Source organism: Oncorhynchus masou, chromosome 11 (assembly GCF_036934945.1).
Source record: "Oncorhynchus masou masou isolate Uvic2021 chromosome 11, UVic_Omas_1.1, whole genome shotgun sequence".
Lineage (NCBI taxonomy): Eukaryota > Metazoa > Chordata > Actinopteri > Salmoniformes > Salmonidae > Oncorhynchus > Oncorhynchus masou.
In genome coordinates this window covers 48,415,479-48,436,869 of record NC_088222.1, presented here as the reverse complement: position 1 = coordinate 48,436,869, position 21,391 = coordinate 48,415,479, and the positions used below count along the sequence as shown (strand labels likewise).

Sequence of the window (21,391 nt, the reverse complement as noted above, 5' to 3'; positions counted from 1 at the left end):
GGCCCAGGCTAGGCGATCCTGCCTGCCTCCTGCCTCTGCCCGCCTCTACTGCCACAAAGAGCTGGCGGAGGAGGAGGAAGCGATAAAGCCTAATTGCGTGCCTTGCGATTACCAAGGGATGGGAGGGGAGGAGAGGATGAGGGCATAGAATTTTAATTGTGTCTGTTGGCTATTGATAAATACATACCCCCCCCCCATCCGGTCCTGGCTGAACTGGCATCAGACTGTAGGAGTAGCAGCAAGTGTGGCACAGCTGGGAGCAGCATGCTGTGGTGTGGTGTGGTGGCCGCTGATTCCTCATGCACAACACAGCCAGTCTTTATTTACGGCCGAGCTGAATTATTCATTGGGCAAGATAGAGAGAGGGTAAACTGTAGGGTGCGCAGATGTCACCGCTAGCCTTTCAAAAGCTTTTTCTCTGGCAGTGAATGGGCTGTGGTAAGCAGTGATTTGTCTCGCTGGCTGGCTGGCATGGTCTCAGGCTCTGCTGTTGAAAGGCAACATGTGCACTAGGTGGGTCAGTGAGACAAAGAGGAGCCGTGTGTTACAATAGAAGAATAGTGTAGCTAACTGTACTACTGCTGATGCTTTACAGATGATGGTAACAGTGGATCCTCTGATTGTGAATCTCAGTCCTGCAAATTTAGCACATGCATTGAGATTCTTCAGGTTTAACTGAATCATTTACACACTTATAACTTATTTTCTTCATGGTTGGTGTGCTATATTTGGTGCCTTATTGCTTCATTCAAAGTTTCCCAATGTGGGGAGTAGAAGTGGTACCCATGACACACATACTACTGATGTATGAAAGTTAAACTGAGCCCAGGGGCGGTGGTTAAATTGCTCTTCCACTACCTCATCTGCTGCTGTGACACACTCACACAGCATGGTGCTGTAGCAGAGAAAGGCAGGGCCTCCCTAAGAGGGAGGCTGTCTCCCCGGCTGGCAGCATGTGCAGCTAGGTGCCCCAAGGGGCCGTGTGTGTCTTGTCCTTGCTGCAGCGTTCTGTAGCCCGCCAGTGTTATTGGAGACGCAGGGCACAGGATCATGTTTCACTCCTCCCTGAGGGGCAGCTGCTAGATAGAATCAGATATTCAAATGCTTTATTCAAATTCTCATGCCGTTCATTACAGCCAGGTGACCCCGTGATACAAGTCAGTGTTCGACATCCATCCGTGTCTGAGGACGTCGGGAGATGATGTGGAAACTGGACCACTAGGGGCGACAGTGGGCGCTGTTACCTTCAAGTAGGTTTGAGTTTGGCTAGGAAGTTGTGGATGGGCATAAGCATCTGCCTCTGATTCCATAGGTTGCAAATTTAAATCCAGCGATAGAAAATAGTTTTTTGAGATTTTTGTTTTAAGCCCAAACCTTAACCGTTACCTTAACCAGTCGGAGAAAATGTCTAACCTTAAGATTACGGAGTTAATGCCTCTGATTCCAAAGGTTGCAAGTTTGAGTCCAGCAACAAAAAAAGATTGTTCTTGAGATTTTTGTTTTAAGCCTATACCAAAACTTAACCATTACCTTAACCATTCAGAGTTAATATCTAACGTTAAGATTTTCAGAGATAATGCTTAAATTGAACCCTAACCTTAAACAATTGGACTTCATGCCTAAACTTAACCTTAAACTCTTTGAAATTTGACTTGAGAAACAACTTAAAAATTTGACGTTTGAAAACATGGATAAACGTCTAATTCTGTTGTAAGAGCTGGTTGGTTCCTTCAGCAAGAATTGTGTCAGGTGTCATTTACCCGTCATTCTCCATTTGAAATCATATTGGCTGACAGTTGGCTGTCCTATCTATGCTTAGAGAGATAGTACCTCTGTCTCTTTGTCCCCGTCTCATAATCCTTATTCTCTGTCAGTGGCTGCATCTCTTAGGAGTCAATAGGAGCCTGATGGTTTAGTGGGGCTCTTTCTACACAGGTAGGCTTCTAAACACTTTGCCTCAGGTACTGTCACACTCAGCTAGATCTAAAGCCATTTAGCTAATTGACTGCCTATTTATTTGAACGTGAACACTGACGTTTAAGTTACAGAAAGAGCCATATCAATTGGTCTTTTAACCTGTTGATACTACCCATCCCAGATCCGGGATCGTGAATACAACCTCAGGCTCATTAGCATAACGCAACGTTAACGATTTCTGAAAATCGCAAATGAAATTAAATAAATATGCCTGCTCTCAAGCTTAGCCTTTTCTTAACAACACTGTCATCTCAGATTTTCAAAATATGCTTTTGAACCATAGCAAATCAAGCATTTGTGTAAGAGTATTGATAGCTAGCTTAGCATTTAGCGTAGCATTTAGCACGCAACATTTTCACAAAAGCCAGAAAACCAAATAAATAAAATCATTTACCTTTGAAGAACTTCGGATGTTTTCATTGAGGAGACTCTCAGTTACATAGCAAATGTTCAGTTTTTCCTGAAAGAATCTTTGTGTAGGAGAAATCGCTCCGTTTTGTACATCACATTTGGCTACCGAAACGAACCGAAAATTCAGTCACCAAAACGTCAAACCTTTTCCAAATTAACTCCATAATATCGACCGAAACATGGCAAACGTTGTTTAGAATCAATCCTCAAGGTGTTTTTTCACATATCTCTTCAGGCAGTGGCTCAGGTGGTTGTTGTCCTTGATGATCTTTATGGCCTTCCGGTAACATCAGGTGGTGTAGGTGTCCTGGAGGGCAGGTAGTTTGCCCCCGGTGATGCGTTGTGCAGACCTCACGACCCTCTGGAGAGCCTTACAGTTGTGGGCGGAGCAGTTGCCGTACCAGGCGGTGATACAGCCCGCCAGGATGCTCTCGATTGTGCATCTGTAGAAGTTTGTGAGTGCTTTTGGTGATAAGCCGAATTTCTTCAGCCTCCTGAGGTTGAAGAGGCGCTGCTGAGCCTTCTTCACGATGCTGTCTGTGTGGGTGGACCAATTCAGTTTGTCTGTGATGTGTATGCCGGGGAACTTAAAACTTACTACCCTCTCCACTACTGCTCCATCGATGTGGATAGGGGGGTGTTCCCTCTGCTTTTTCCTGAAGTCCACAATCATCTCCTTAGTTTTGTTGACTTTGAGTGTGAGGTTATTTTCCTGACACCACACTCTGAGGGCCCTCACCTCCTCCCTGTAGGCTCGTCGTTGTTGGTAATCAAGCCTACCACTGTTGTGTCGTCCGCAAACTTGATGATTGAGATGGAGGTGTGCGTGGCCATGCAGTCGTGGGTGAACAGGGAGTACAGGAGTAGGCTCAGAACGCACCCTTGTGGGGCCCCAGTGTTGAGGATCAGCGGGGTGGAGATGTTGTTGCCTACCCTCACCACCTCACCACCTGGGGGCGGCCCGTCAGGAAGTCCAGTACCCAGTTGCACAGGGCGGGGTCGAGACCCAGGGTCTCGAGCTTGATGCTAATGATGCTGACAGTGGTAGAGATGTCCATGGTGCTGAATTTAGCCCATCAATCATCATGCTCATCTAGCAGAAATACACTATACATTTGTAGCCTACTGCCAGACTATTTTACTGAAAGAGGAATTATTTGAATCATAATATTGACACGATTTGGTTATTTCAATCATCCACTACTTATTGTAAACGAGAATGTGCACGTTGCCGTTCATTGAGCAGCCTTTGAAGTATCATGCATCTGATGGGGCCACGTCAGCAGACTGCCATTTAGCTGGAACGGGTGGTTGGCTCTTGGAGTCGGAACCTGTCAGGATGTTGTTCCATCTTTTCCCGCTGTCCAGGGAAGGGGTTCAGTAGCTCTCCGCCCTGGTCATGATCTCTATGACCTCCAGGTCAGCATCAGACAGCTGCCGGATGGTGATGCTTATGATGGAGTGGTTTGTGTATTTTTGTGTTCCGACCTCCTAGAGAGAGAGAGGGAGAGGAGAGAGAGAGGGGAGAGAGAGAAAGATAAGTAACTTGGACTCAGCAAGATTTGAGAAAACTAATGTAGTGTCTTAGCTCTAATATCAAAATATGTAGGCTACTTATTCTACCAGCTGTCACAGCCTCGAGTTAGAATTAGACGTTCATCCATGTTTTTCAAATGTAACATTTCAAAGTTGTTCCAAACGTCAAAAGTGTTTAAGGTAAAGGTCAGGCGTAACTCCAAATTCTTAATATTAGTCATTAACCTGTTAGTGATCCCTTCGCGCGCCAATCCCTTTAGCGGGATCGATTTCACAACATCCAGAGCGCCATATTCAAACTACAGAAATATCAATATTCAAGTTTCATGAAAATATAAGTGTAATACATCAAAATAAACGCTTAACTTCTTGTTAATCCTGCTGCAGTGTCAGATTTCAAAAAGGCTTTACGGTGAAAGCAGACCATGCAATTATCTGAGGACAGCGCCCCGCATACAAACACATGAAAATCACTTTCAACCAGGCAGGTGGCGACACAAAAGTCAGAAATAACGATATAATAAATGCCTTACCTTTGAAGATCTTCTTCTGTTAGCACTCCAAAATGTTCCAAAAACATCACAAATAGTCCTTTTGTTTGATAATGTCCTTCTTTATATCCCCAAAATGTCAATTTATTTGGTGTTTGATTCAGAAATACACCGGTTCCAACTCGCCCAACATGACTACAAAGTATCTAATAAGTTACTTGTAAACTTGTTCCAAACATTTCAAATAACGTTCCTAATCCAACCTCAGGTATCCTAAAACGTAAATAATCTATCAAATTTAAGACGGGATAAACTGTTTCCGACACCAGATAAAAACAACATGAAGCGCATTCCAGTTCATGCGCACCAAACAGCGTCCACATGGAGTGCCACTTAAAAAGAACAGCCATACTTCTTAATTTCCTAAAATAATAACATCAACCAATTTCTAAAGACTGTTGACATCTAGTGGATGCAATAGGAACTGCAACCAAGTTCCTTTTAAATAGAGCTTCCCATGAAAACCATTGGGAAATACTATGACCTCCATTATTTTTTTCCCTGGATGATTTGTCCTCGGGGTCTTGCCTGCCAAATCAGTTCTGTTATACTCACAGAAATTATTTTAACGGTTTTCGAAACTTTAGAGTGTTTTCTATCCAAGTCTACCAATTATATGCATATCCTAGCTTCTGGGCCTGAGTAACAGGCAGTTTTCCTTGGTCATGCTTTTCATCCAGACGTGAAAATACTGCCCCCTATCCATAAAAAGTTTTAACTCTGAATGTTTAAGGTTTGGGATAGGCTTAAAACTAAATTATCAAAACAACTTTCTATAGCTGATGTTGAACTTGCAGCCTTTACGATCAGAGGCAGATGCTTACACCTATCCCCCATCCTCATCCACAACGCCAAGCAAAACCGAAACCTACTTGAAGATAACAGCACACTCTGTTGCTCATAGTGGCCCGTTTCCACGTCATCTCCCTACATCCTGAGACATGGATGGACGTCGAATACTAGCTTGTATCTCGGGTGACCTGGCTGACTTATTTGTACAACAAACCTTGGATCCCAGTGTGTTAACTCCGACTGATTCTCGGCTGTACCACACTGTCATCCGCGGAGACCACCTGCCTGGAATGCAGGTAGAAGGCCGGAGCATTTGCAACCATGTCAGGTTCGTCATGTCTCGCTCCGATGGATCTTTAAGGTTCTTAGTGTGTTCGTTAAATTACAATTCAGATAGCACAGAGAAAACAAGATGCCCATTTTTGTGTCATATGCCTACCCGTGCTAAATAGGTTTTTCAGAATGGCTTCGAACACGTCTCAAACAATCACAATGCTTGTTTTGAGCAACCCGTTGTAGAACAAGTTGTTTATCAGGCACTGTAGTGTACAATTGCATGAGGATCACTGCTTGTCCAAACATGTTGTGTGCTCATGCTACTTGCAATGGAGGCTATTAGCCAAGTTTACTCTGTACTGATTGGAAATTTGTACTTAGTGTTTACCAGGCTTTTGATTACCGATTAACTGTGCATTTTGCTCTTCCTTTTTCCTCTATTGTGTATATAGAGCCTGATCAATCTTCTAACCATTTTTGTCTTTGTTAACATCTCACTTCTGTGTCTCTGTGTGTCTCCAGTGTGTGGCTGTGACCTGGCTCGTTCAGGTTTCTTCCAGAAGGGAGGAGAGTACATCTGTTCAGAGGACTACCAGCGCCTCTACGGTACCAAGTGTGACAGCTGTGGAGACTTCATCACAGGGGAGGTGGTCTCGGCGCTGGGGCGTACCTACCACCCCAAGTGTTTTGTCTGCAGCATGTGCAGGTAGGTACCGTGCGGAAACACACACACACAAACTCAGCAAAAAAAGAAATGTCCTCTCACTGTTAACTGCGTTTATTTACAGAAAACTTAACATGTGTAAATATTTGTATGAACATAAAAAGATTCAACAACTGAAACATAAACTGAACAAGTTCTACAGACATGTGACTAAAATAAATGGAATAATTTGTCCCTGAACAAGGGGGGGGGGGTCGAAATCAAAAGTAACAGTCAGTTTCTGGTGTGGCCACCAGCTGCATTAACAACAAGCTAAGCTGTGTTTTGCTATATTGCTATATTTATTTCATGAAAAATTTATATTTTTAGTAATTTAATTTGAATTTGGCGCTCTGCAATTCAGCGGATGTTGACGAAAATGATCCCGCTAAAGGGATGGGTGCGCCAAGAACTAACAACCGTTCCATAGGTGCATGTTCATTGATTGTTTATGGTTCATTGAACAAGCATGGGAAACAGTGTTTAAACACTTTACAATGAAGATCTGTGAAGTTATTTGGACGTTTACGAATTATCATTGAAAGACAGGGTCCTGAAAAAGGGACGTTTCTTTTTTTGCTGAGTTAATGTAGAGTATATCCACCACATTGATCATTGCTGGCCCTTCGATGCACATCGGAGGCCAACGTTGTGCTGGATTATGGTTGATTAAATTATTGAGTTTACCATGGAGGCAACGAGTGGAGGAAAGTAGTGAATAATTTGTTTTATTGGGGATGCTGCCATATAATCAGTGCTGAATAAAATTGATAAAGAAGAGAAATCAGCATAATCAGAAAACAAAGAAATTATCAGATGTTTCATCAGATCTTCCAAGACAGGGAACAGTTCAGTGAGGAGGGACGTGTTCTTTAGAGGAGAGAAAGGGACATGCAGCCTCTTGTTTCTGCTTGTCATGCTGGGAATCTAAGACCTCGGGGGTATTACAATGTCAAAAGCCCTCTCTCTGATTGTGTTGTTCACTGTCATTGTTTCAGAGTCTTTAGAGGGTTTTTGACGACTTTGTGGTTTCTTCTATATTGGTCTGCTGGTTGAGATGACTCAGGATATTTAGTAGCAGGAGGATGTTAGTGAGGCCAGACACACACTGCAGCAGCATGGGCCAGAGAGAGAGAGGCCGTTCAGGCATACGGTAGTAGAAATATGTTCGGATGTACAAGTCGTGGCCAAAAGGTTTATCATTTTCCACAAAGTTTGCTGCTTCAGTGTCTTTAGATATGTTTGTCATATGTTACTATGGAATACTGAAGTATAATTACAAGGCCTTTACTGACAATTACATGAAGTTGATGCAAAGAGTCAATATTTGCAGTGTTGACCATTCTTTTTCAAGACCTCTGCAATCCGCCCTGGCATGCTGTCAATTAACTTCTAGGCCACATCCTGACTAATGGTCGCCCATTCTTGCATAATCAATGCTTGGAGTTTGTCAGAATTTGTGGATTTTGTTTGTCTACCCACCTCTTGAGGATTGACCACAAGTTCTAAATGGGATTAAGGTCTGGGGAGTTTCCTGCCCATGGACCCAAAATATCGATGTTTTGTTCCCCGAGCCACTTTGTTATCACTTTTGCCTTATGGCAAGGTGCTCCATCATGCTGGAAAAGGCATTGTTCATCACCAAACTGTTTCTGGATGGTTGGGAGAAGTTTCTCTCGGAGGATGTGTTGGTACCATTCTTTCATGGATGTGTTCCATTCATGGCTGTGTTCTAAGGCAAAAGTGTGAGTGACCCCACTCCCTTGGCTGAGAAGCAACCCAACACATGAATGGTCGCAGGATGCTTTACTGTTGGCATGACACAGGACTCATGGTAGTGCTCATCTTGTCTTCCCTGGACAAGCGTTTTTCCGGATGCCCCAAAAAATCGGAAAGGGGATTCATCAGAGAAAATGACTTTACCCCAGTCCTCAGCAGTCCAATCCCTGTACCCTTTGCAGAATATCATTCTGTCCCCGATGTTTTTCCAGGAGAAAGGTGACTTCTTTGCTGCCCTTCATGGCACCAGGCCATCCTCCAAAAGACTTCGCCTCACTGTGCGTGCAGATGTACTCACACCTGCCTGCTGCCATTCCTGAGCAAGCTCTGTACTGGTGGTAACCCGATCCCACAGCTGAATTAACTTTAGGAGACGGTCCTGGCGCTTGCTGGACTTTCTTGGGCATTATGAAGCCTTCTTCACAGCAATTGAACCGCTCTCCTTGAAGTTCTTGATGATCCGATAAATCAATCTTACTGGCATCAATATCCTTGCCTGTGAAGCCCTTTTTGTGCAAATCAATGATGACGGCACTTGTTTCCTTGCAGGTATCCATGGTTGACAGAGGAAGAACAATGATTCTAAGCACCACCCTCCTTTTGAAACGTTCAGTCTGTTATTCAAACTCAATCAGCATGACAGAGTGATCTCCAGCCTTGTCCTCGTTAACACTCACACCTGTGTTAACGAGAGAATCACTGACATTATGTCAGCTGGTCCTTTTGTGGCAGGGCTGAAATGCAGTGGAAATGTTTTGGGGGGGATTCAGTTCATTTGCATGGCAAAGAGGGACTTTGCAATTAATTGCAATTCTTCATAACATTCTGGAGTATATGCAAATTGCCATCATACAAACTGAGGCAGCAGACTTTGTGAAAATGAATATTTGTGTCATTCTCAAAACTTTTGGCCACGACTGTACAACACAAATGACCACATAAAAGCAAAGCCACATGCACCACCCTCACCCCCACACATACATACCCTACTGAAACAAGTTGACCTACTACCCCAGCTCCGCTGGAATTTTGACCTGAATCGTTTCCTCTAAGCCATTTTATTCATTTTTATTTAATTTATTATATTATTTGTTTTGTTATTGTTCAAACACCCACACTCTCAACTGTCATGTCTCTCTCTGATCTAGACTCTCTGTGTGGTGTGCCAAGGCATACCTGGGTCTGGTTGGTTGGTATAGGTGGCATGCTGTGTTGTACTATGGAATGCCCAGGTGGTCTGGGCAGGCAGGGGGTCACACACGGTGGCAGGTGGCCGTAGCAGGTGGCACCAGGGCTGGGGTGGGTTTTAGAGTCTGACCCACAGTAACCTCCCCACCTAGTGCCCTGATAGGCTGAGAGCACTACTGCTTACATGGCTGTGCGTGTATGTCCCATGGTGCACAGATGTGTGTGTATGTTAATGAATGTGTTTTGCGATGTTTGCAATCTGTAGTTCATGCTATTACATGCTGACCTGATACTGAATGGTGTTATGAGATGTAATTTGGGCACATGCTTGACAGTGATATGCATGGTGATAGGGAATATACCACCGTCAGTTGGCTAGTGAACCAGTAAATGATATTGAATGATGTTACTGAGTAGTCCATGTTTAAGGGTCATGAATCTTTACCAAAAATTGCCCTAATAGCTCTGCCTGCTAGAGATGCTGACTCTTAGCTTTCGGTGGCGGCAGCGGAGCTGGCATTCCGCTCATGCAGTCAGCAGTCACTACACGTAAAACACTCATCATCAACCACAGATCATCCCCACTTCTCCCAAACCTCACTATGCAGGGAGTAGGATGCGTTGTTTACGCAAGTACATTGGATAGTATTGTCTGTCGTTCATAGCACACTGCATCATCCTCAGCATGTTTGAAACAGCGTCTGCATCCCAAATGGGCCCTGGTCACAAGTAGTGCACTATCTAGGGAATAGGACACCATTTGGGACGAACCCGGTATGTTTGTTTCAGTGTGCAGCATGAAGATCACCTCTGCTGGCCCAGTTTAGCTGCTGTGGCCAAGCGGGTGTGACGCATATTCCCCTGCATGCCTGGCTGCCGTGTGGCTGGATACAGGATCTATCCAATGGCCCATCATGACTCTAGGGAGGGTGGATATCTCTGTGAGCCTCCCTGTCACCGGATATTACCACTGAAGCCCACAGGGCCACCCTGTCAGCACACAACACACCAAAGAGATTGTGTGTGTGTGTGTGTGTGTGTGTGTGTGTGTGTGTGTGTGTGTGTGTGTGTGTGTGTGTGTGTGTGTGTGTGTGTGTGTGTGTGTGTGTGTGTGTGTGTGTGTGTGTGTGTGTGTGTGTGTGTGTGTGTGTGCGCGCGTGCGTATAATGAATGCAGAGCAGAGGTTGGGATTTGCCTTTTGAGTTGTAGCCCTAAATACCCATCCTGTCTGCTTTAGTATCTCCATGTGTCTTTTCTCTGTTTTGTTAAGAATCATTTGTCTTGGCGCCTTTCTTTGCAGGTTGTCTAAATAGCGATACTGTTTATATAGGCTAGTTGTGTCACTGTCTCACAACCTATTACATTTACATAAATCTTCAATTTAGGTTGCTACGGTTTGAACAGGCCTACATTTGAAAGAGTTTGTCATACCTTTTCACGGTGATAGAGAAATGTGCAAATGGACGTTTTTTAAATGTTATTTATATAAAACATTTTTTATTTTAAAAAATGTCCTGATTTCAAAATGGTAGTTACAGTCTTGTCCCATCGCTGAAACTCAACGTACAGACTCGTGAAAGGCAAAGATCGAGAGCCATGCGTCCTCCCAAAACACGATCCTGCTAAGCCGCACTGCTTCATGACACACTGCTCGCTTAACCCAGAAGCCAGCCTCCCCAATGTGTCAGAGGAAGCACCGTACACCTGGTGACCAAATTCAGCATGCATGCACCTGGCCTGCCACAAGGAGTCGCTTGAGAGGAATGGGACAAGGACATCCCGGCCGGCCAAACAATCGCCTGTCCCGGACGAGGCTGCGACATAGTTTGGGATCGGAACCGGGTCTGTAGTGATGCCTCAAGCACTGTGATGCAGTGCCTTAGACCACTGCACCTCTCGGGAGGCCCTTTATTTCTCATTTTAAAGATTATACATACAAACAGGTAGATATAAGATCCCCTACCGCATCAACCCCACCCCAACCCCCCATGCTCCAACAGGGCCCCACCCCAACCCCCTATGCTTCCACAATGACCCACCTCAACCCCCATGCTTCAACTGAACCCCAACCCCCCATGTTTCAACGAAGCCCCACCCCAACCCCCATGCTCCTACAGACCCCTACCCCAACCCCCCATGCTCCAACAGAGCCCAACCCCATACTTCAGAGCCCCACCCAAACCCCCCAACAGAGCCCCACCCTAACACCCCATGCTTCAACAGAGCCCCACCCTAACCCCCCAACAGAGACTCACCAACCACCCATTCTTCATCAGAGCCCCACCCCAACCCCCCACTCTCCAAAAAAGCCCCACCCTAACCCCCCATGCTTCAACATAGGCCTTACCCAACCCCCATGATTCAACTGAGCCCCAACCCCCCATGCTTCAACAGAGCCCCACCCCAACCCTGCATGCTTCAACAGAGCCCCAACCCGCCATGCTTCAACAGAGCCCCAATCCCCCATCCTTCAAATGAGCCCCAACCCCTCATGATTAAAAAAATTCCCACCCCAAACCCCCCATGCTCCAACAGAGCCCCACCCCAACCCTCCATGCTTCAACATAGCCCCAACCCCACCCCCATGCTTCAAATGAGCCCCAGGCCCCATGCTTCAACAAAGCCCCACCCAACCCCCCATGCTCCAACAAAGACCCACCTCAACCCCCCATGCTCCAACACAGCCCCAACCCAACCCTCCATGTTTCAACATATCCCAACCCCAACTCCATACTTCAGAGCTCCACCCAAACCCCCCAACAGAGCCCCACCCTAACCCCTTATGCTTCGACAGAGCCGCATCCTGACCCCCAACAGAGCCCCACCAATCCCCCATTCTTCATCAGAGCCCCACCCTAACCTCCCATGCTTCAACAGAGCCCCACCCTAACCCCCAACAGAGCCCCACCAACCCCCCATTCTTCAACAGAGCCCCACTCTAACCCCCATGCTCCAACAAAGCTCTACCCCTAACCCCATGCTTCAACAGAGCCCCACTCCTACCCCCATGCTTCAACAGAACCCCACCCCAACTCCCCATGCTCCAACAGAGCCCCACCCCAAACCCATGCATTAACAGAGCCCCACCCCAACCCCCCATGCTCCAACAAAGCCCCACCCCAACCCCCCATGCTTCAACATAGCCCCACCCCTACCCCCCATGCTTCAACATAGCCCCACCCAACCCCCCATGCTCCAACAGGGCCCCACCTCAACCCCCCATGCTCCAACAAAGACCCACCTCAACCCCCCATGCTTCAACATAGGCCTTACCCAACCCCCATGATTCAACTGAGCCCCAACCCCCCATGCTTCAACAGAGCCCCACCCCAACCCTGCATGCTTCAACAGAGCCCCAACCCGCCATGCTTCAACAGAGCCCCAACCCCCCATCCTTCAAATGAGCCCCAACCCCTCATGATTAAAAACATTCCCACCCCAAACCCCCCATGCTCCAACAGAGCCCCACCCCACCCCCATGCTTCAAATGAGCCCCAGGCCCCATGCTTCAACAAAGCCCCACCCAACCCCCCATGCTCCAACAAAGACCCACCTCAACCCCCCATGCTCCAACACAGCCCCAACCCAAACCCCCATGCTCCAACACAGCCCCACCCAACCCAACAACTCCATACTTCAGAGCTCCACCCAAACCCCCCAACAGAGCCCCACCCTAACCCCTTATGCTCCGACAGAGCCGCATCCTGACCCCCAACAGAGCCCCACCAATCCCCCATTCTTCATCAGAGCCCCACCCTAACCTCCCATGCTTCAACAGAGCCCCACCCTAACCCCCACCAGAGCCCCACCAACCCCCCATTCTTCAACAGAGCCCCACTCTAACCCCCATGCTCCAACAAAGCTCTACCCCTAACCCCATGCTTCAACAGAGCCCCACTCCTACCCCCATGCTTCAACAGAACCCCGCTCCAACAGAGCCCCACCCCAAACCCATGCATTAACAGAGCCCCACCCCAACCCCCATGCTCCAACAAAGCCCCACCCCAACCCCCATGCTTCAACATAGCCCCACCCCTACCCCCCATGCTTCAATATAGCCCCACCCAACCCCCATGCTCCAACAGGGCCCCACCTCAACCCCCATGCTCCAACAAAGACCCACCTCAACCCCCCATGCTTCAACATAGGCCTTACCCAACCCCCATGATTCAACTGAGCCCCAACCCGCCATGCTTCAACAGAGCCCCAACCCCCCATCCTTCAAATGAGCCCCAACCCCTCATGATTAAAAAAATTCCCGCCCCAAACCCCCCATGCTCCAACAGAGCCCCACCCCAACCCTCCATGCTTCAACATAGCCCCAACCCCACCCCCATGCTTCAAATGAGCCCCAGGCCCCATGCTTCAACAAAGCCCCACCTCAACCCCCCATGCTCCAACAAAGACCCACCTCAACCCCCCATGCTCCAACACAGCCCCAACCCAACCCTCCATGTTTCAACAGATCCCAACTCCATACTTCAGAGCTCCACCCAAACCCCCCAACAGAGCCCCACCCTAACCCCTTATGCTTCGACAGAGCCGCATCCTGACCCCAACAGAGCCCCACCAATCCCCCATTCTTCATCAGAGCCCCACCCTAACCTCCCATGCTTCAACAGAGCCCCACCCTAACCCCCAACAGAGCCCCACCAACCCCCCATGCTTCAACTGAGCCCCACCACTACCCCATGCTTCAACTGAGCCCCACCCCAAACCCCCATGCTCCAACAGAGCCCGCAGCCAAACCCTCCATGCTTCAACATAGCCCCAACCCCACCCCCATGCTTCAAATCAGCCCCACCCCCATGCTTCAACAAAGCCCCACCCAACCCCCATGCTCCAACAGGGCCCCACCTCAACCCCCCATGCTCCAACAAAGACCCACCTCAACCCCCATGCTTCAACAAAGGCCCACCGCAACCCTCCATGCTCCAACAGAGCCCCAACCCCCAATGCTTCAACAGAGCCCCACCTCAGACCCCTATGCTCCAACAGACCCCTACTCCAACCCCCATACTCCAACACAGCTCCAACCCAAACCCCATGCTTCAACAGAGCCCCATACTAACCCCCATGCTCCACCAGAGCTCCACCCCTACCCCCCATGCTTCAGAAGAGCCCCACCCCTACCCCCATGCTTCAACATAACCCCACCCCAACCCCCATTCTCAACTGAACCACAACCCCCCCCCATGTTTCAACAAAGCCCCACCCCAACCCCCATTCTCAACTGAACCCCAACCCTCCATGTTTCAACAAAGCCCCACCCCAACCCCCATTCTCAACTGATCCCCAACCCCCCATGTTTCAACAAAGCCCCACCCCAACCCCCCATGCTCCAACAGAGCCCCACCCCAACCTTCCATGCTCCCACAGACCCCTACCCCAACCCCCCATGCTCCAACACAGCCCCAACCCAACCCTCCATGTTCCAACAGATCCACACCCCAACTGCATACTTCAGAGCTCCACCCAAACCCCCCAACAGAGCCCCACCCTAACCCCTTATGCTTCGACAGAGCCCCATCCTGACCCCCAACAGAGCCCCACCAACCCCCCATTCTTCATCAGAGCCCCACCCTAACCTCCCATGCTTCAACAGAGCCCCACCCTAACCCCCAACAGAGCCCCACCAATTCTTCAACAGAGCCCCCTTCTTACCCCCATGCTCCAACAAAGCTCTACCCCTAACCCCATGCTTCAACAGAGCCCCACTCCTACCCCCATGCTTCAACAGAACCCCACCCCAACTCCCCATGCTCCAACAGAGCCCCACCCCAATCCCATGCTTTAACAGAGCCCCACCCCAACCCCCCATGCTCCAACAAAGCCCCACCCCAACCCCCCATGCTTCAACATAGCCCCACCACTACCCCCATGCTTCAACTGAGCCCCACCACTACCCCCATGCTTCAACTGAGCCCCACCACTACCCCCATGCTTCAACTGAGCCCCACCACTACCCCCATGCTTCAACTGAGCCCCACCACTACCCCCATGCTTCAACTGAGCCCCACCACTACCCCCATGCTTCAACTGAGCCCCACCACTACCCCCATGCTTCAACTGAGCCCCACCACTACCCCCATGCTTCAACTGAGCCCCACCACTACCCCCATGCTTCAACTGAGCCCCACCACTACCCCCATGCTTCAACTGAGCCCCACCACTACCCCCATGCTTCAACTGAGCCCCACCCCTACCCCCATGCTTCAACTGAGCCCCACCCCAACCCCCCAACAGAGCCCCACCCCAAGCCCCCATGCTCCAACACAGCCCCACCCCAACCCCCATGCTTCAACAGAGCCTCACCCCAACCCCCCATACTTCAGAGCCCCACCCCAAACCCCATTGTTCAACAGAGCCCCACCCCAACCCCCATGCTTCAACAAAGCTCCACCCCTACCCCATTCTTCAACAGAGCTCCACCCCTACCCCCATGCTTCAACAGAGCCGCACCCCAACCCCCCATGTTCTCACAGAGCCCCACCCCTACCCCCCATGCTTCAACAGAGCCCCACTCCTACCCCATGCTTCAACAGTGCCCCACACTATCCCCCCATTGTTCAACAAAGCCCCACCCCAACCCCCCATACTTCAGAGCCCCACCCACACCCCCCATGCTTCAACAGAGCCCCACCCCAACCCCCCATTCTTCAGAGCCCCACCCTAACCCCCATGGTCCAACAGAGCTCCACCCCTATCCCCATGCTTCAACAGAGCCCCACCCCAACCCCCATTCTCTAACAGAGCCCCACCCCAACCCCCATACTTCAGAGCCCCACCCAAACCCCCCATGCTTCAACAGAGCCCCACCCCAACCCCCCATGCTTCAACAGAGCCCCACCCCAACCCCCATTCTTCAGAGCCCCACCCTAACCCCCATGCTCCAACAGAGCTCCACCCCTATCCCCATGTTTCAACAGAGCCCCACCCCAACCCCCATTCTCTAACAGAGCCCCACCCCATCCCCCATGCTCTAACAGAGCCCCACTCATACCCCCATGCTTCAACAGAGCCCCACCCCATCCCCCATGCTCTAACAGAGCCCCACTCCTACCCCGATGCTCTAACAGAGCCCCACTCATACCCCCATGCTCTAACAGAGCCCCACACTAATATCAGAAAAATAAACAAACAAACATAAAGTAAAGAAAATACAAGTGCAAATAATGATATCAATTCTTATTTGGGTTCGTTTAATGAGTTATGAAATTAGCTGGGTCCATGCCTTCTCGAAAGGATAAGAAAGTTTGGCAGATTATCATATTTAATTGCAGATCCTCTAACGGAATAATGTATTTTCTCTGCTTTTAAATGTTGCATGACTTACTTTATCCACTGGCTAAAGATGTTTGTTTTGATGAATATTTTGGAAAGGGGCTCCGTCCTCGCTCTTTCATGTGCGAGCGTGTCTGTGTGTGTGTCTCCATGGAGAGTGACCTTCTAATCAGTATGAATGCGATTAGAACGGATGTCTTGCCTTTGATGCCTTTTCTCTTCCTCCTTGACCAAATGAAGCGCCCTCTGCTCAAAGGTTTTTTATTTTATTTTTAGAAACCTTTTCTAAACAATAGAATCCCAAATGCATGTGGGAATAATCACGTCTAATCTTCTTCAGTCACATCAAAGCATCATTAGTCTCAGTGCTCAGCTGTTCAGTGTTGGCTAGTTAGTTAGTGATACATTAGCGAACACTTCCAGAATGGCTGTATAGAACGGTACCACTGCTGGGCTGTAGTCGTCTCTGCTGTCCTCCGGCAGAACCCTGGATTTCACTGTCATTGTTGAACAAAAGCAAATATGGCCCCCCCTGTAAAGGACACAAGCCTACTGCAGGATTTTCTCATGGATTTATTTTGAGTGTTTTTTTAAGGAAGAATTTACTAAATGTATTATAATTGGACCACCAAAACAAGTACATTATGAAAAATTACCAAACACAAAATGTGCAGTTGTGTGAAATAATATTGCCTAGCTGTCATTACACAGCCTACGGGCTGTATGATGTTACAGGTTCAGCAGAATACATGTCTGATGTCTTCTTTTGTCTTGTCTCCCAGAAAGCCTTTCCCTATCGGAGATAGGGTGACCTTCTGTGGGAAGAAGTGTGTCTGTCAGCAGTGCTCTCATTCGCTGGTCAGCAGCGAGCCGGTCAAGATCCACGGACCTAGCCGTAAGTCTCCATATCAGAATAACCTTCTCATAACACAGGGCCCTCAGCTGGACTTAACACGTTCAGTGTCATACAGCACAGCAATGGTCCCATAGGACAAGGCTCCAGCACACCGCACCTCTCAGTGGAATCACTATATCCTGATGATGACCTCATGCATTTCTGATGCAATAGTAGCATCTGTAGATTAATCTGCAACAAAAGCACATACAGGAGATGCAAAGACCAGATCTCAACATACAGTAGGACCCCCCCCACCAGATCTCAACATACAGTAGGACCCCCCCCACCAGATCTCAACATACAGTAGGACCCCCCCACCAGATCTCAACTCAACATACAGTAGGACCTCCCCACCAGATCTCAACATACAGTAGGACCCCCCCCACCAGATCTCAACATACAGTAGGACCCCCCACCAGATCTCAACATACAGTAGGACCCCCCACCAGATCTCAACTCAACATACAGTAGGACCCCCCACCAGATCTCAACATACAGTAGGACCCCCCCCCAACAGATCTCAACATACAGTAGGACCCCCCCACCAGATCTCAACATACAGTAGGACCCCCCCCACCAGATCTCAACATACAGTAGGACCTCCCCCACCAGATCTCAACATACAGTAGGACCCCCCCCACCAGATCTCAACATACAGTAGGACCCCCCACCAGATCTCGACTCAACATACAGTAGGACCCCCCCCCACTAGATCTCAACATACAGTAGGACCCCCCCCCATCAGATCTCAACATACAGTAGGACCCCCCCCACTAGATCTCAACATACAGTAGGACCCCCACCAGATCTCAACATACAGTAGGACCCCCCCCCCACCAGATCTCAACATACAGTAGGACCCCCACCAGATCTCAACATACAGTAGGACCCCCCCCCCACTAGATCTCAACATACAGTAGGACCCCCCACCAGATCTCAACATACAGTAGGACCCCCCACCAGATCTCAACATACAGTAGGACCCCCCCACCCATCATATAACCAGTGCATACGGTTGTTAATCATGTTAATGCACTACTACAGTCCCATTAAATCTTCATTGAGTTGTGTGTAGAGATTTCATGATGTGCATCGGACACCTGATTAAGTACATGGAGTGCAGAGAGGGGGGGGTACAGTAGCAGTAATACACTACAGGGCTGAGCGGGTGACGGGCTTGATATCACATCAATCAATAATATCTCTCATCTGCAAATGACTGCTATCAATCTACCTGGCAACAGACACATGCTTTGATATAGCTCCAGCTCCAGTCACAGTGCGACCAGGCAGACGTGCTGTTGTGAATAAGAATTTGTTCTTAACGGACTTGGCTAGTTAAATAAAGGTTAAATAAAAAAATAAATGACCTAAATGAATGGGAGCTTTGATTACGAAACAACTTCCCTGCTCGGCATCTAGTGTCTTTTGTTTTAACGGCTATCTATAAGACATGAATAAATGAAATTGTCACACAATATCCCACGGTTATGACCTAAAATAGATGATAATGTCTGCCTTAGTTTGACTGGCAATATAAGGTATTTGAACTGAGTCTCCCAGGATCCAGGCGGACTGGTACAGTGCCTACCTGCCCTGAGGGAGTGGTGTTGTGTTGGCCACCTTGCCCTGTCCAGATGGCTGCCCTGTCCATGTGTCACCAGGTGGAAATACGGCCCGCCTGTCCAGCAAAGCCATTTCCCTATGGTTATTAACTGGAAGATCCGGTTTTATCTGAGAACAGCCAGAGTGTTAAACGCTCAGTATGGGTGTGGATGTGCCAGGCAGAGTAGCCCTGACAAACAGCACTGAGTGGTGAGAAACGCCTGTTAACCAAACAGCCCGTACAGCAGGCAACAGAGTCACATCAAATGAGGACTGAGGAGCCCTGGGTGTGTCCGTTGTGACCTGAGACTGGAGTGTGAAAAATGTACAGGCATGACCGAACTCAAGATGTTTGTGGAGTGTAAAGGATGATGCATTCAGTGTAGGTGAGTTTGGAGTAGGACTCTCCATCTCTCTCTCTGGGAGGAGAGCAGGAGTGGGGGACAGACGAGACGTCGAGCTTAAATGATCACAAATGGGAGCCCGACCCTTTTCCAACGTTTACTGTCATGTATCTTGCCCTGGAGGCAGAACTGAGCGATTTCTGCTAGATGGGCCAACTGCAAAGTCAAAATTGGCTATATCGTAAAAATGGATTAGAACAGCAATTTATTTAGGGTTAGGCATTAAGGTTAGCTATGTGGTTAAGGTTAGGGTTAGGTTAAAATGCAGTTTTGCCTCCAGGGCAAGATTAATGACAATAAATGCAACCTTCCCCCGTCACGGCCATGAATCCCCCGTCTGCCATAACTCCCTCTGCTCTGCTCTGCTCTGCTCCTCTCTGCCCACTCCTATCCTCCACTCACTACACCCACAGCCTCCAGCAGAGCTACTTGATGCTCTAGACTGTATCTGTACTGGATAGTACATCACATCCAATCTGATGCACATTTGTGATTCCTTACCGGAGAGAATACATGTTTGGTTCAATGTTGTTTTTGCCCCATCTTGCCGCTCTTCCACTTTGATTCTCTGTTCATCTCAATCTCTCTCTGTCTCTCTCTCTCCCTCTCTCTCTCTCTCTCTCTCCCTCTCCCTCACTCCCTCCCCCCATCTCACATCCCCACCCCAGCACACTCGCATATTGGAGGCTTATTTTAATGTGAATTCAGCGGTGTATGAAATATTTAAAAAGGCGTCTCTCTCTCTCTCTCTTCTCTCTTTCTTTCTCTCTCTCAGACTGTGCGGGTTGTAAGGAGGAGATCAAACATGGCCAGTCCCTCCTGGCCCTAGAGAAGCAGTGGCATGTCAGCTGCTTCAAGTGTCAGACCTGTGACACTGTGCTGACCGGGGAGTACATCAGCAAGTAGGTGCACTCTGTGTTTACATCACAATACCAGTAAAGTACTAGTAGTATATAGTATAGCAATAGTAAACAGTATCTTCCTCAGACGAATCTTCCTACATACATATATACTGCACTGCACATTTACTGCACACATAGCCGCGACATGCCATCCATGGACTGTGTCCATCTGTTATAATGGACTGTTATCATTGTGTCTTTTGACTAATTGAAAAAAAGACTAGCTACTGACTGTACTACGTGTGTGTTTATCTGTGTGTGTGTGTGTGTGTGTGTGTGTGTGCGTGTGCGTGTGCGTGTGTGTGTGTGTGTGTGTGTGTGTGTGTGTGTGTGTGTGTGTGTGTTTTCTCAGGGATGGTATTCCGTACTGTGAGACTGACTACCATGCTCAGTTTGGCATCCAGTGTGCAACCTGTATCAGATACATCAGTGGCAGAGTGCTTGAGGTGAGTCTGTCTGTCTGTCTGTCTGCCTGCCTGTCTGCCTGACCGACCATCTGAGACCTCATCTCACACTGCTTCCTACCGCTCACTAATTATAAACCAATGACAAACTTCACCACAAAGTGTTGATTTATGAATGAGATATCAGCGTCAATCTTTTCATTAAGTGTGTATCGTGCCTATTCAATACCTCACAGACGAGACAGCAGTTTTGAAATCTTGGCATCGGATCTAATTTTAAAGAAACAAACGTTGACAGACATGGAGGGGAAGTGAAAATCAACCTCTTGTTTTGTCCTCTTGATATGAACCACATTAAATAAGTCAAGTACTCTGGTATTTCTTAGAGATCATACTAAAGAATACAAATGAACAAAACACTATGACACCATCAAAGGTATCGCTACATTGCAAGTCATAATGTCCATGCATGTGATTAGTGCTTTTGAGTTGAAGTCAATCCAGGCTCCTTGAATGCGCTGAGTGCAGACGAGAGCAAATGTATTCAGACTGTGTGCCGTCACGGCTCTAAAAATAGAGAGACTTTTAATGCTCTGTCATCATGGCTAAACATGAGGGCCTCTGACAACCCCTGCACCTTAACACACACACACACACACAAATGATCCAAGATGACTCAAC

General features: G+C 48.3%; 1 protein-coding gene across 1 annotated transcript in view; it reads left to right on the top strand.

The window, feature by feature from the left end:
• The window catches only part of LOC135548778 (actin-binding LIM protein 3-like), a 148,103-nt gene that overhangs the window by 65,439 nt on the left and 61,273 nt on the right, over positions 1–21,391 (top strand). The window contains exons 3-6 of the mRNA XM_064978685.1: positions 6,066–6,249; positions 17,280–17,392; positions 20,180–20,306; positions 20,659–20,752. Coding sequence (XP_064834757.1) covers positions 6,066–6,249; positions 17,280–17,392; positions 20,180–20,306; positions 20,659–20,752 — 518 coding nt within the window. The remainder of the gene's footprint in view (positions 1–6,065; positions 6,250–17,279; positions 17,393–20,179; positions 20,307–20,658; positions 20,753–21,391) is intronic.